General features: G+C 34.6%; 1 protein-coding gene across 1 annotated transcript in view; it reads left to right on the forward strand.

Moving 5' to 3' along the window:
* LOC113503109 overlaps positions 1 to 13,250 on the forward strand; it is a 114,645-nt gene extending 101,395 nt beyond the window's left edge. Inside the window, exon 4 of the mRNA XM_026884927.1 lies at positions 13,113 to 13,250. Coding sequence (XP_026740728.1) covers positions 13,113 to 13,250 — 138 coding nt within the window. The remainder of the gene's footprint in view (positions 1 to 13,112) is intronic.
* Positions 13,251 to 15,820: the final 2,570 nt, after the last annotated feature.

Genomic DNA, 15,820 nt, shown 5'->3' on the forward strand with positions numbered 1-15,820 from the left:
ATATTAAAAAAAATACAGCAAAAGAATCCGTAAAGCAACCGCTATTAAAACGATAGTTAACACACATTTACGTCATAAAGTTCCTGTCATAATATTAATATAGCGCTCCAAAATAATTTGAGGGAAGTCGTTACCTCCCCGCTTTGCGCCACTACACATTTAGGCCGCCGCTTCGGAACTCTTAACTGGAACTACTGGATGTCTATCACACCGGAGGGTAACAGCCAAATTTTGGGAATAGGACGTGTTTTTTTATGTGCGATGGTTAAGAGGTAAGATGATATGGCTGCAAAGAGTTTTTCCTGTAAATGACGTCAGATAGAAAGGTGTGGAAGAAGAAGACATGTTGCGCTACCCCAAATAATAATTGGGATAAGGACAGGGGAATGATGATGCTTATGAGGTAAGTCGTGAGGTGCTCATGTGGTGTGCTCGTGTGCTTATGAGCGAAAACCTACTTATTAAACGCAAACCTTTCATTCTCATGCCAGCTTAATGTCTCATACCCAGTAGCTATTGTCTTATCACAGAATTCTTTGTTTTTTTCAAAGAAATGGCGTGTCCTTAACAATACTATTTCATGGTACCAGTTCTCTACAGGAAAACCGAGATCAGCTTGCACAGGCTAGGAAAACCATCAATTAAAACTGCTACTTTTTCCAATGATTTTATTGCATTACTTTCTTTAATGTTTTTTGACTCCCACATAAATTCAACAACTTTTCATCTTAACATACTTTACGGAATTCTTGACTATTTTTTTACTACGACATTCCTATTGTGACGCTTCGGTGTGATGTCTCCCCACACCCGGCAAAGGCCACTTCACGGGATCTTTATGGGCATATTATGCAACATTATGCATCTCGCATGCAAAACATATCGCGCGCCATCTTATATAATTTCAGCTTAGTCTTTGAGATTTGAGAGGCTTCGTAGAGCGCTTATTTTGTCGCGGCTTTTAAGTGCCTTGTTTGTTTGTTCGTTTGTTTGTTGCTATTAGTAGGAAATATTGGGCGTTTGGTAGAATTTTAAAGGTTTAGCGGCTAGGTAAGTGTTTTACTTGCGACTTTGACGCTTGGATACTTTTGAAAAACTTTCAAGTCGGAACGTGGATGGCCAGGTCGTTGAACTCGATTTGAAAGTGTGAAAAATGGTAGTAAGGAAAATGAGTAATATTATAAATACCAGTAAGTAGCCAGTTATTCACAAAATAGCATGATGGTAGTATCGGCAAATTTGCTGGTTCAAATTTTTCACTATATTTTTTTTTAAATAGTTCTAGTGACAAGAGATGTAAACTATGTATTTAAAATTACTAAAAAATTGACAGGATATATTTCGCACTATGAACACAACAACCACAAATACCCCAATTACCTGAACCCTAAATCAATTGAATTAACAGAACACATCCAATTACGATGCAACACGGTCGCATGTGCTGGTTAGGACCGGTTACAACTGGTTACAGCCGCTCAAAACCAGTTATATCCAGTCTAAACGCCCGGTAATGGTCCTGTTAATCGGGTTAAGTTGTATTTATCGCATGAATTCGCATGTCTGCCACTGTGTGTGAGTTATTAGCTATTGTGAATGGACAATGGAGCTATATGATATTGACCTGATGAATTGGTCAAAGGGACCATCAACCATCGTTGTTTGATGTGAAAGGGCAAACGGTACTGTGTATGTGTATATGTGGTTATAGAATAGATACTATTATTTGAACTCGAATCTATTATGAGTGATCAAATCATCTATAAACGGATTTATATGTAGACTTCTATAAAGTTTAGGAACTAATTTCATAATTAATTAATTAATGTATTAGATAGCTTTCGATACAATTAGAAACCCCAATTCGCAAACTATTATAGACCAGTTATGGCTCAAACAGGTATTATTCAAAAAGGATAAAACTTCTTACAAATATTTAACCACTCCATTGTATAAACCGTGAGTAAAATTTAATTATTCAATGTTTTGCAAATTCGTGTAAAATCAGATTGAACACTGAATTTTAAAACAAGTAAGCCACTTAATTAAAAACCAAAGTCCAAACGTCTGACGAATACGTCACATAACATCATAAATAATGCAGGATTGACAGTTAATATCGCCAGTCCAAAAAAATACCGTGCATTGGTTTATACATATCTATTCGCATTGAAATTGTCTGGACTTTAAAAGAGACTGTGACCCCTTGAGTTTGTTTCGACATTTCTTCTCAGGGTAGTCAGATAGGAAATGTCGACTCCAGCGTTCTCAAAAAAATAAGAAGACATGTAAAAGTGATGATATATCCTACTTACAGAATAAATGATTTCATTTCATTTCATTTCATTTCATTTCATTTCATTTCAGTTATTTAAAAAATAACAAGAAAACGTATCTTTCTTCTTATGTTCATTTTATCTGTGCAGCCTTTACCCGAAAAGGGACGACTAAGACCAATATCCAATCAATATGTTGTCCAATTCACAAAGTTATTTGTTTTAGTTGTTTCCTACTTAAATATTAATTTATTTGAAGTCCTCTACAAATAATTTGATTTGTTCAACGATTCGTCCAACGGGTCTGTTACTAAGCAAACTAGACTGTCGCTCTATACACTTATAGTTTTATCCTGATTGTACTCTAGGATAAATTGTATTCTCTATTACTTCTTGGTCTTTGTATTTCTTTTTAGGTATTCTTCTTCTTCTTTGAACCTCTATTCGTTCTTCTATTATATTAAATTTTCAAATACCTAGAGGCAAGTTCATAAGAGATAAGGCAAAAGTGGCAAGATGAAAGTAAAATGAATTATTTATTTGATAACGGTTTACTTAACGAATTTATCCGGACCGCCCAACTAATTTCGGACCCTTAAATATGTTTAAAATTGTGAAAGAGATAGCACAAGATCAAGGAAGATGTAAAACGTTACTCCTTCAAGTGGCCAGCTTTTTGACGATGAACACCTTAATGCGACAATCGTAAACAAAATCTATGCGAGATACTCATTGTTACACTTATTGACAGACTTGTAGTTAAGAAAGTAGTATTTACAATGATGATACAACAAAACAATTTCGATTTGAATCGATATCTCAGTTATCATATAGACCGGAGCTTGAAACTTTCGTAATAAAAGCCGAAACAGAAAAACGTGCAACAATCTCCATATTCCATATTCACAGAGGACGGTCAGACGCTTCCCTCAATCAACGATGCTGGGACCTCATTGTTCGGAAACGCCATCAAAAACAGACAAATAAAAGCAGGTTCAGAAGTGTCTAGATCGAACAGATTCAAAATCTGAATTGGTTATTTTACGGATACACGGAATAATTTTTTTTTTGTTAATGGTCAGTGAGAGATTCACAGTGACGCTTGGTGAGCAAGGAATATAAAAAAAGAAAAACATTTTATAAGATGGCCCTTTTTAGCTTCCTGTCTTTGGGATGTTTTTGTGTTTGTTTTTATTCAAACGAGGTCAAACTCTAGGGGTCAGTCATTTTACAGTAGAGCACCTGCACCTTTCGGATTCATCATTTAGTATTAAGTAAGCTTCATGACATCGATATTAAATTTTCAGGCAATATACATACACATGTAAAATTTTAACTTATAGGAAATTGGGAAATGTTCAGAACTTGCCAGATTTGATTGCAGACAAAGGCACTGGTGAAAGTAAATAAATAAAAGTTTCTAGAAATACTTGTGTTTAGAAAAAAATCTTAATTGGTTCTGAAATATAGAGTTATTTACTATATATTTTTAAAGGTAATCTCATGGAGTTTATTACCGTTTCTTCTCCATGGGAATGACATTTTAGAACTGTGCTCCTTGAGCCTTTACTGTAACGTTTTCAAGGTGCCTGGAAAAGAGCCTATTTCCAATAAAAAATAAAATTGGTTCATTATATTAAATAATACAAGAATTATTAGAAATAAAGGAGTTCAAAAATATGATCAAATAATCAAAAATATCCTAAGACTGACCAGACCACAGTCTTACCAAGAAACCTCTTACTACGAAAAATAACGAAACACTACGAAGTTCTTTCAACGGCGGCTTCTAAAACTTTAATAAACAGGTAATTCATATAAAACAGTTGAAATAATGTTTTATAGCGTTTCTTTGCCAGTTACCCGCTAACACCTGCCTCGCAGTACCAGACACTATTAAAGTATATCGTTAAAGTTACTTTATGAAGTATAAGAAGTTCGTAATAAACGAAATTAAATTGCTTTTATACGAATTTGAAGCGTAATCAAAATGTTCACGATCTTATTGTTTTTGATTAGCCTGTTTCCTCATTATTCCCTTACTAATTCTTATAGACTATTTGCCAAAAAAACTGTTTAGGCCATCAGTCAGAATCGCAAAAACTATTGGATACGTATTTTTGCTTTTATCGATCAGTGATTTCAAATCTCGTGTGACGTCACTTACCAGTAAGCTTTTCACTAGCAAGTGGTGTTTCTAGCTCTCACAACCACACTTTTCAATATCTTAAGTGCTTTCAATCTGCCTTAATTTATTAAATACTAGCTGTTGCCCGCGACTTCGTCTGCGTGGTTAGAAGATAATTATAAGTTATGACTTTTTCTTCGCTCCTATTGGTCGCAGCGTGATGATATATAGCCTAAAACCTCTCTCGATGAATGGTCTATTCAACACAAAAATATTTTTTCAATTTGAACCAGTAGTTCCTGAGATTAGCGTGTTCAAACAAACAAACTCTTCAGCTTTATATATTAGTATAAGTATATTAGTATATAGATGCCAACGATATCTTCGCTACGTTTCATCGATTTTTAATTTCTCGCGCGGAGATTTTAATATTACGATAACTCATTACCTATTCACTTTTTTGGTGTAGTGTAAAAGGCAATTTTGTTCTATATTACATGTATAATATATCTAACTTATTTATTTGGATAAGGATTAATACTGTATTGTTAAAAATAGGTTCGTAAATAACCCATAATTTTACTGTATTAAGAAAACACATAAAAATGGTTATTGTGGGTTATCCTTGGAAGATAGACATATACCACCGCGGACTTTTTTGTAGATTTATTAAAGAGGTACAAACCCGCCATACATAGTTTTGGAATGGCTTAATTTTTTCGACATGTTTAACTAATATCGTTGTAATATTGTCAGTTTACACAAAACCTAAACTTATTATACACTAAAACCTTCCTCAAGAATTGCTCTATCTATTGTTGAAAACCGCATCAAAATCCGTTGCGTAGTTTTAAAGATTTAAGCGTTCATAGGGACATACAACATGATGACAGAAAAAGCGACTTTGTTTTATACTATGTAGTGAAAATGTAAAAAGCATATTCTAAATTCTTGGAAAATCTGTCTGTGGTAAGTACTAAAAATACCTACTAGATTTAGTAAAATACCCGATTATGGTATGTATAAGTCGTTTTTCAGGTTTACAGCAAATATCTATTTAAGCTTCATTTTTGTAGCAATTTTTAATAATAACAGCAAAATACACTGTTCACATTACGAATTTTTTAAAACAAAACACTTGCACAAGTCTCGAAAGTCAAAAAACCCGTTACAAAAAACGAATGATAATTTAATTAAAACTTCACCGTCTAAACACTAGAAAATTAATATATAATTAACGAAATGGCGTGTGCACTTAAGTTGACTTTAGCAGTGACAAGTTAAAATACTTTTTAATGTTTGCAATTAAGTTCATTATAATTTTGTTTATGAGTTAACGTTGTGAGTTCATTGTCTTGCACATTTTCGCCTAAAGAAAATTCTTTTGTTTCATAAAGATAGTGAGTACGATAGAGAATATAGAAGTACTTCTTCATTCACGCGTCTGATCAAGAATAAATTAATTATGGCAATTAGTTTTTAACCATATAAAATGTAGAGAAACCTGGACAATGAAGTTTCTTGCTGGTTCTTCTCAATGAGAATGACAACCGTGCAGCGGCAGTCGGTAAAAGATCTGTAATTCATCGCTAATTAACCGCTTTTTGAGGCGTAATAAAAATAAAAACATTTTGATGTTCTATTGCGTTAATTAATAGATCATCACGAAAGTTCTGGATGCTCTCGAGTTATGGCATTTAATGCTTCTTTCGCGGGGGTTTCACAAACATTAAAATCACGCGTACAAACACACCAAGGCTCAGAAAAAACAACATAATGATGAAATTAACCATAAACTACACGAATGTTAAACTCAAAAATATGACGAAAAACAGTACCTAATATATATATCATTATAATACATATGCAATGTTAACTGACAACTGCCTCCCTCATCAAAATTAAGCCGCGTAAACTTGAAAACACCTTTTGACAGGCAACAATTGTACTTTATTGTGGCACATTAAACAATTGTAATTACCAAGATCTCAAGATGTGGGAAAATTCACCTGTTACCTTATATGACCGACACTTGACGAACTTAATTTGTTATATAATTCTGTAAGCTGTGAATGTGTTGCGAAAATAAATCTTTGAGGCATTTAATATGGTTCGAATTGAATTGAAAAATGAATTATTTGTTGTATTACGTATATAATATATGTATACACATTATATTTTATTGAAGGAGCTCGTGGCTAAGCTATAACCGCATAAGTGATTCGATCACAGGTTAAGCTATGCTTGACGCGGTTGGTCTGTAGATGGGTGACCATCTTTGTCATAACGAGTTCCTCCGTGTTTCGAAGGCACGTTAAATTGTGGGTCCCGGCTGTTATTCCTACATCTTTGACAGTCGTTACAGGTAGTCAGAAGCTTGAAAAAGTCTGACAACCAGTCTAACCAAGGGGTGTCGTGTTACCCAGGTAACTGGGTTGAGGAGGTCAGATAGGCAGTCACTCCTTGTAAAACACTGGTACTTAGCTGAAACCGGTTGGACTGGTAGCCGACCCCAACATAGTTGGGAAAAGGCTAGGCCAATGATGATACACATTATATTTTATTGCGACACTAAAAAGAGTTTTCATTTTTACTTGATTTTTGTTCCATTAGAAAAGTTACCTGTCCTCCTTCCATGTATTCATGTCTATGGCCAATATTTGACTTCAATTAGAAAGAATAACTTGTGAATTATCTGGGAAAAAAATAAATGCTTATATACTCGAGTACCTTAAGAATAAGTTCAAAATTTGAAAGAAGCGAAACGTTTTGATTTTAAATTATACATCGCTTGCTTAGCTGCCTGAAACTGCTAAATGAATTGATTTATTATGTACTGTCTTTGGAACCTCCTCAAATTATTTGTGCTGCGTTTTGTAGATCAAGTAGTTTCCTTTGATTTATAACTCTAGAAATAAAATAATTTATAGTTTACAGTCCACAACTCTTTCTTATCATAAATTTGTACTTCCATTTTGTATTTATTGTTTAGTTTGTTTGCGAAATATGTTTATAATTATAATTTTAGGCTCAAAATAGTGCAAAGGACATTCTAGATTATTTTATCTATTTATAATAAACAAAATACGACCACATTCACACTATTAAACAAAAAATCTTTTAATTATGAAAAAGGGGGATTTCAAAACTTCTATTTTTATTTAAAAGCCGGCGCCGCACCTCGGGGCGTAGGAGGGTGTTTTCAATAGCCTGCAATCACACGCCGACGCCGTTAATACGTAGTTCCACGTATATAATGCAGCCTCCCGTATTATCTACGTTTTCCCCGTATTCACACCTACGGCTGTGTGAATTTTATGATTATTTCCTGAAAATACGCCTGAAATAGCCGTGCTATCAAAATTACTGGGTTTTAATTATAAGGTAATTGTAGTTCTGTTTTATGTGTTGTTTTTGTTGTAAATGTAGTCAAAATTGCAACATGAAATCGTATTACAGTAAAGTTAACAATGGAATAATATAAATAATACAACAATATAAAAAGTAAATTTAAATTTCATAACTTGTTACTTTCATGTAACCAATTAAAAACACCTCTTGCCAAACAAACCGAAACCAAAAAAGAAAAATTACTTTTCTATTTAAAAATCCTTTATCAACAGATTGACACATATAATTTATTAACTATTTTAAGATCAAGAAAACCCCTTAAAACTAAAACCGTTTAAATATTCTTTTAGAAACATCTGCAACTTGAAATACAGACAAGATATGCAGTAGGTAAGCCTTGGAAATCCACCCGGTACGTATCTCGACCCGGTTAAAATAGGCCGCAATATGTGCACTAGAATAAGCCGGGTATAAATCTGCATGGATATTATCCGGGGAAGATACTTCCAAGATTATTAGCTGGATATTAAGATGGGATACGAGAATGGTGTTTATTGCTCTCGTAAAGTTTTCGGTTTTCAGTGTCGTTGTAAATGTCTGGTGATGAATCCAATGACGATATTAGTATTTTGAATCATCATTTGCATATTTGTTGTTCACGTCATCAGCTACCGTTTATTTATTTTATTTGTGATATTAATAAGATTGAGATACTAGCTGATGCCCGCGACTTCGTCCGCGTGGTTAGAAGATATAAGTTATGATTTATGTCTGCCCCGTTTTTTTCTCAGTTCCCATTGTATCTTCACTCCTATTAGACGCAGCGTGATGGTTTATAGCCTAAAACGTTCCTCGATGGTCTATTTAACGCACAAATAATTTTTCAATTTGAACCAGTAGCTCCTGAGATTAGCGCGTTCAAACAAACAAACTCTTCAGCTTTATATATTAGTATAGAAGAATAGATTTGATTCACATTATCAGTGAAGATTTGTTTTTGCATAACTAAGGTTCCGCTTTCTGTCTGAAGTTTCACATATATCTAAGGTTTTCTGATAAACAAGCTTTAAATTACTCTTTATTTCCAAAAAAATACAGATCTTTTTATATTATTTTTACACGACACGTCGCGCTCGGTGAGTTTGGCCTCACGACCTCTACTACTCGGATATCTATGCAGTCGGAAATTTGTTTTTCTATGGAAGCCTTATATCGCGAGTCCGACTAGCACAGGAACAGTTTCCATCATATCGAACCATTGCTGAAAAAAGATCTCCCTCGCACCCTTCTACCACTACACACACTTTTTGTCTCATTCCAATATCCCTCCAAGTGTCATGGCAAACTGCTTTCAAACCAATAATTAAAAACGAACAGTTATAAATTATTCTACATTAAAAATTAGTTAAGTAAATAAGGCTTTACAGCTCACACCGCACGGTAGAATTATGAGGGAATTTACGTCTTGCAAGTTATGATATAGTGGAGACTCCGTTTAGTTTATAGACGAAAATTAGATCTTAATATTTCCCAAGGAAGTTACTGAAGTCTGGCTCCCCTTTGCGGTTTCTACAACAAAAGGGACTTTGAGTAGAATAACTAAATACTAAACGATATACCTCTAATATTAGAACATTGATTTTCATGGTAATTAAATTAATACATCATTGATTTTATTAGGGTTTTAATGAACAGTTATTGGTGATGTTACATCATTATTATTATATTTATTTTGACATGAATAGATAAACAAAAATTTTCCACAAGTTTCGTTACAGAAAAGGGATGAAAACTTTTTTCAGTATCCGTCTTGTAGTTGAATGCATAATAATGGATTAATTAACTACCCCACTGAGAGACAAAATAGATTTTTACTTGAACTTTTTATTTAAACCCAGTCATAATCCATATTCTTATGGCCACCTCCTCCATCAGACAATCTCAACTGTAATATGATATAACTAATATATAAAGCTGAAGAGTTTGTTTGTTTGTTTGAACACGCTTATCTCAGGAACTACTGGTTTGAATTGAAAAAATCTATAGGCTATATAACATCACGCTGCGACTAATAGGAGCGAAGATACAATGGAAAATGTGGAAAAAACGGGGAAAATTCTAACCACGTGGACGAAATCGCGGGCAAGAGCTAGTGATGTAATATTCTCACCTAACAAAAACGGAAACCTACGCAAAATTACGTTTCGATCGGATTCCAAGAAGCGATTGAAATTTCGTTAATTGGTAATTTTTGCTATACCACATTCATATTACAAATGCAAGACTTTATGAATATGGTGTATTTATGGCTACAAACTCAGGTACCTAAAGCCTCAAGCATAAGCCAGTAACATAAAGTAGGTAAGGGAATTTTCCCCTATATTCTCTGATCAAAGAAAGTGCATACCTATATGGTACAATGGCTGAAACCTACGTATGAAGGCGGATAAGCTTTCTCAGGAATACGATCCGTCAGAGCTTGGAGAATTTCCAAGAGCATCAACGTCTTATTTACTTCACACATGTAATACGTGTTTCTTATTGTATATGTCACAAATGTATTAAAGGATCTCTGATGGATTATTTTGTATGGAACTTAATATTTATAATTTCTTACTTATCTACACGGACAGGCATTTCTCTAGCAGTACGGCTTCCTAACTATATCAATCTTACGAATTACAGTTTAAAAGAAAAAGAGACATGGAGACGTCGTTTGTTTTCCACTTTTTTGGGGTATCCAAAGAAAGGCTCTAATATCTGTCCATCTCTCTGCCACTAGGTGCCCAAGAATTGTCATAGCTAATTGATTATACTGCAAATCATACATCGACATCGATACCAGATGCCTCTATAGGAAATAGTAAAAAAAAAAAAGGTTAAGCAATGATTGGCCCGATCATAAATGTGATGGATGAACACTCTTCGTCGCGAGTCCAAATCGCACCAAACTTGCCTTGTTTCTATTTCAGTAACTTTTTTATAGTAGATATCGTATTAGGTTTAAAATCTTATAGAGCAATAATTTTCGTACATTTTTTTACCCAGGAATGGATATTTCATAAACAGACAACCTCCTTACATAAACTATAACACAGTGCTCTTCGTATAATGTTTTCGCCTCAGCTCAGGTACGACATGAGAGATTCCTATGTGCCTTCTAAGACAAACTTCCTCGTAACGCTGAGGAGTGGAGCTAGAGTTAGTTCCAAACTAAAATACCATCGTGTGAGTCGACAAGGGATTAGGTGGTAAGACAGCTTTCAACTATTGTTAGTGTTAGGTGAAAACTGGAAAATTTATAAGGAAACTAGCTGTTGCCCGCGGACCCGTCCGCTACAAATGGAACACAAAATTGGGATAAAAACTATCCTTTCGTCTAAATCCGTTCAGAGGTTTTTGAGTGAAAGAAGAACAAGCATCCGTACATGCATACATACAAACTTTTGCGTTTATAATATTAGATGGATGTTTTATCAATTGTTTTTAATTTTTATACATGCTCGAACTCCGCGTACGTTGTGGGATGTACCTAGTAGACTTTATTTCTTAAAGTTATGCTAACATTATATATAACGAAACATAACATGATCATTTTAATATCTTACTGAAGGGCACAAGCCTCTCTCCATATAGGAAAGGTAAACGCAGCAAAAGAAGAATTGTACGACTAGGTGCTTTAGAAATTCATGACAAGTTGGAATTTCGATCCAATTTTTAAATATCACGATCGTTTACTCGTAAACGAGTTTAGATCGTAGCTGAAACTTAAAAAAACAGCTCACGGCGTGAAAATATAATTCCTTTTCCCACATTATATCCAACAAAAGCAGATTTAAATAAATTATTGAACGTAATGAGGAAATTGAATCAACATACCAATTTATATGACAGGCCGGAGGTTCGAGACAAAAGGATTGGCGCATTGCGGTCCTTCGGCACCTGTCGCGATGGGGTCAGATTACAATGGCCTTATTATACCCCATGCAACTTCGATTTACGTTGCTTTGTGTGCTGGCATGGTGCTGGTGGTGTAATTATGGTGAAAGGTATTGTATGGTGGAATTGTAATTTTGTGTCAGTATTTTTGTAAGGTGATTTTTAAGTAGAGTAGATTTTTTACGTTTTTGTCATAAAAGTAGTACAGCTTTTATGAAATAATGTGCAAAATTGTTCGCTTTTGGTCTATTTATTTCAATAAGTTTTTTTTCTAAACATGCTATTCCCGCCTTACGTAAATATCGCTGCAGTTAGTTGCAAAAACCTCCCAAACTTTGCAATATGCATTCTTGGATTACACAAATCCTTGTCTTGTCCTTTGCGAGAATCAGTGGGTTTGGCGTGGTGACCTATACTCGACTATAGGCTATACGGCTATACGGCCTATACCCATCATTATATTATGAATTTCACTATACTACTAACAAACACGTGAAAAGAACGCACCAAAACCATTTTAGTATGAGAAAATACATATCTACAGAAAGAGAGTACTTGACAAAATTAACCGCGAAAATCATAGTACCGAACAATTCCTAAAGGAACCTCAAGACGCAGTAAAAGACAAACATAAGATAACGTATACCCTCCACTAAGTTCGCTAAAAAGGCATAATCGAATAAGGCCAAAGACACTACACATTTTACTACACCAAACGAGTATTAATATGGAAAGTTTGATCAAAAGGCAAACTTTGCCAATCGCTGTCTGCCTTTTGTGTTCCGGTGAAATTAATGGCGGATGCGAAAACAAGGACCTCCGCGATGTAAAGCTTGATAAGTGCTTGTAGGTTAGGTTTTTACATCACTTTATATAGAATAGAACGTAGTATAGATATGAGAAAGGAGAAGTAAAAAAAGTTGCAGCCATCTTTTTTTAATAAACAACGGGTAACGATCAACTTGGGAATCAAATAATTTCAGATTACCTTAACCTACAACTCCACTAGTTGATCGATAGGTTAAGTAATGCTAGATACAGTCGGTGCGTCGATGAGTGACAATCTACGGCATAATGAGTTCCTTCGAATTTTGGAAGTTTATTAAATTGTGAGTTCAGGCTGCTATTTATACATGTTTGACAGTCATAACAGATGGTTTGAAGCTATGAAGTCTGACAACCGGTCTAATGGGTAAAGTGTTGTCTAAGTTACTGGGGTGAGAAGTGCAGCTATAACCGGTTTAGACTAGAAACCAATCCCAATATTGTTAGGAAAAAGGCTAGGCTTATGATGATTATCTTAAAGGCTTATCTTAAACATCAGACGCTTTTGCGTGTTAATTTAGTGAACAAGACTAATTTATAGGCCTAAATAACATCAAATCAGAGACTTAAAACTTACGTGTGACATAACTTAGTTAGCTATCACATGGCATAAACTGTCGCGGTATTGTGGCTTCCAAGGCGGCGGCGCGCGGCGTGACAAGCTAGCGGTTGTGGTCGACGCCAGGGAGCTGCGCCATGCCAAGCCAGGCAATACGATTACCGTATGCTAAGTGTATGGGAAATTTATATGACCATACGTAGAGTTAAGGACCAAGAGATTCTGGGACTGGAAAGATGGATGCAGGTATGTGAGACGATAAAGGAACTGTGAGATTACTATGAAAAGCAAGTCCAACCAAGTGGAATTTCTACATTTTTAAGACAATATCAAACGTTTATATTTATGGAGATTACAAATTTTGGTCATCACTATAGATTTGAGCGTCTCCGCTTTATAGAATTATACAACGAGAAAGTTTATAAAAATGTCACTCGGCTACGGCTAATATGATCTTTTGAAGTAGTACTTTTCCTGTTGTAAAAAGGCTACGGTGAACTTCAGAGTAATGCAGGCAGCGGAAACTGGAGCTTGAATGGGAGCAGCCTTGCTATGGTGAAAAAGACAACCGTGACAATTAATTGGAAGGTAAGCAGTGTAAGCAGTAGTCAAGAGTAGTGCTTAACTTTAATACCTACAAGGATCATAAGGTTTTCTTTATTTTCTTGTCGTGATGGCGTGGGACTAAAAATCGATCAGACTCTGAATTTTCATTATGTAAGTCAACTAATTATACCTATCTATATGAAAACCCCATAATGTATAAAACAGAAAAAATAAGGTGGTATTTGTTCAGTGGAAGTGCAAAAATGAATCAACTCAAGCAACACAGCGTCTCAATAACAAAACGATTCCGGAAAAACGAAACAATTCACACTAAAACGAAATTGATTGCAATAATTCGAAGAAGAACGTTATATCGCGCAGTTTGATCAATACAGTTTGTCAGTTATCTTATTATTGCTAGTGTAATGTCTCGGAAACAATGGGTAGTTACAGAACGATCTAATGAACGATAAAACCGTGTTTATCCTTATGATTCTGTATTTTTCTTAGCAACTTTTATTGGAAAGATAAAACAAGATTATGTTGTGGACTTAATAACGGGCGTTCTGTGATTTGTTGGCGTTGCTTGTTCTTTGTATAAAAGTAAGATAACTTCGTTGATGGCCTCTTCTGCATGCTGGGAGTCTTGGAGCTAAGAGAAAAACTTCTTCGAACTAGCAATTTTAAAGCGAGCGAAAGTAGTTTCGCTTTTAATTTTTGCTGACAAACAGAAGATGTGAAAAATCGAAGTTTGTCTTTGTAGTTTGGTTCAGTTTGAAATTATTCTCGTTCATAATTATTTCTTTGAAATCTATTAAGCAAGTTCTTGTTGGATATTGTACTTCATTCATGCACTTTAGTACCGTGCCAATAAGCAAGTTTTGTCTTAGTTTTCGTTTGTGCATTTTTTTCTTATTGTATGAGGCAAACTCTTACATTAACTTATTTCAAAGGGAACTAAAGAACTTGTTACTCAGATGTGAAAACATAGTATACAGAAATTACAATTACTCTTGCTTGATGAACACATATCAGACTCCAAATTAATACAGTTTAACCATTGTCACTCATGAGTCAACGTAGGACTCCTTTAGCCGACAACTATAGTCTAATGCAGAGTTGACAGAATATTATAGAGAGAAACATGTCGACGTTGAATTTGAAAAACCTACGACACCCTGGACTTGTTTCCATTAGATATCAATATTAATGAAGTAAATATGAATGAAGTACAATTATGGAAGTAAAAACGAATTAAAAAAAAATATTATTGTTTCGGTGGCACTTCGTTGAGTCGATTCTAGATAAAGTTTAATGAAACCTAGCTAAATACACTCCCAACAAATTTACCTTAAAAACAAAAAATAAACCAAATCAAAATCACGATCGATCCCATTGACACACACAGAGACATAATAGACACACAGATATATAGTCCCATCAAACTAATGACTCTAGTTTAAAGACATTTCCTATATAGAGATATGAACGAACTTAGAGGTCACTTCGCCCACGCTATGTCCCTGTTATTAAATTTCGTGACAACCACATGAGGAAGGAACTGGGAATAATTATTAACTAGTGATATTAATTACACCTACACACGAGATTGAGTTCCAAATCTAACCAAATAGTTGCAAGAAGTTAATACTGTTTTTCGTTTTGCACCTCATCTTTACTTTATTTGTAACGTAAACAAGAAGATGAACCAAGGTGCTTATTTAAGAAGTGCGACATGATAAAATGAATAAACTAAATAACGAAAACCATTAAGAGGAAAGGCGTTAACGCACCAGCAAAACCAGAAAAAAGGTACATAAAAATCTTTTCTTTTTCAAAGAGAAAACCAAAGCATGTAGGTATTGTGCAAAAAGTTTTTTTTATAAAACAGGACCAAGAACAAAGCTATTTATTTTCTCAAAGGTGAAGCAAAGATTTAAATAAATATAAATAAGCCAACAATCAAGTGCATGGAACGGTAATCCTACTCAAATCCGGGCATACACACCCGAGTCAGGTATGTTCAATTTGCACCAATATGCACCTGTAACCGGAATAGAGTAGCTTACGAAACAGAGGCTGCAATATACAGAATAAAATTTTCATATTATCAACGTAAACTAAAACTGAGTTTATTGGTATAGCCAAATAGCTAAAAAAAGTATATTCGTAAGAAATAGGTTATGCTGGCAAATT

Source organism: Trichoplusia ni, chromosome 18, assembly GCF_003590095.1.
Source record: "Trichoplusia ni isolate ovarian cell line Hi5 chromosome 18, tn1, whole genome shotgun sequence".
NCBI lineage: Eukaryota > Metazoa > Arthropoda > Insecta > Lepidoptera > Noctuidae > Trichoplusia > Trichoplusia ni.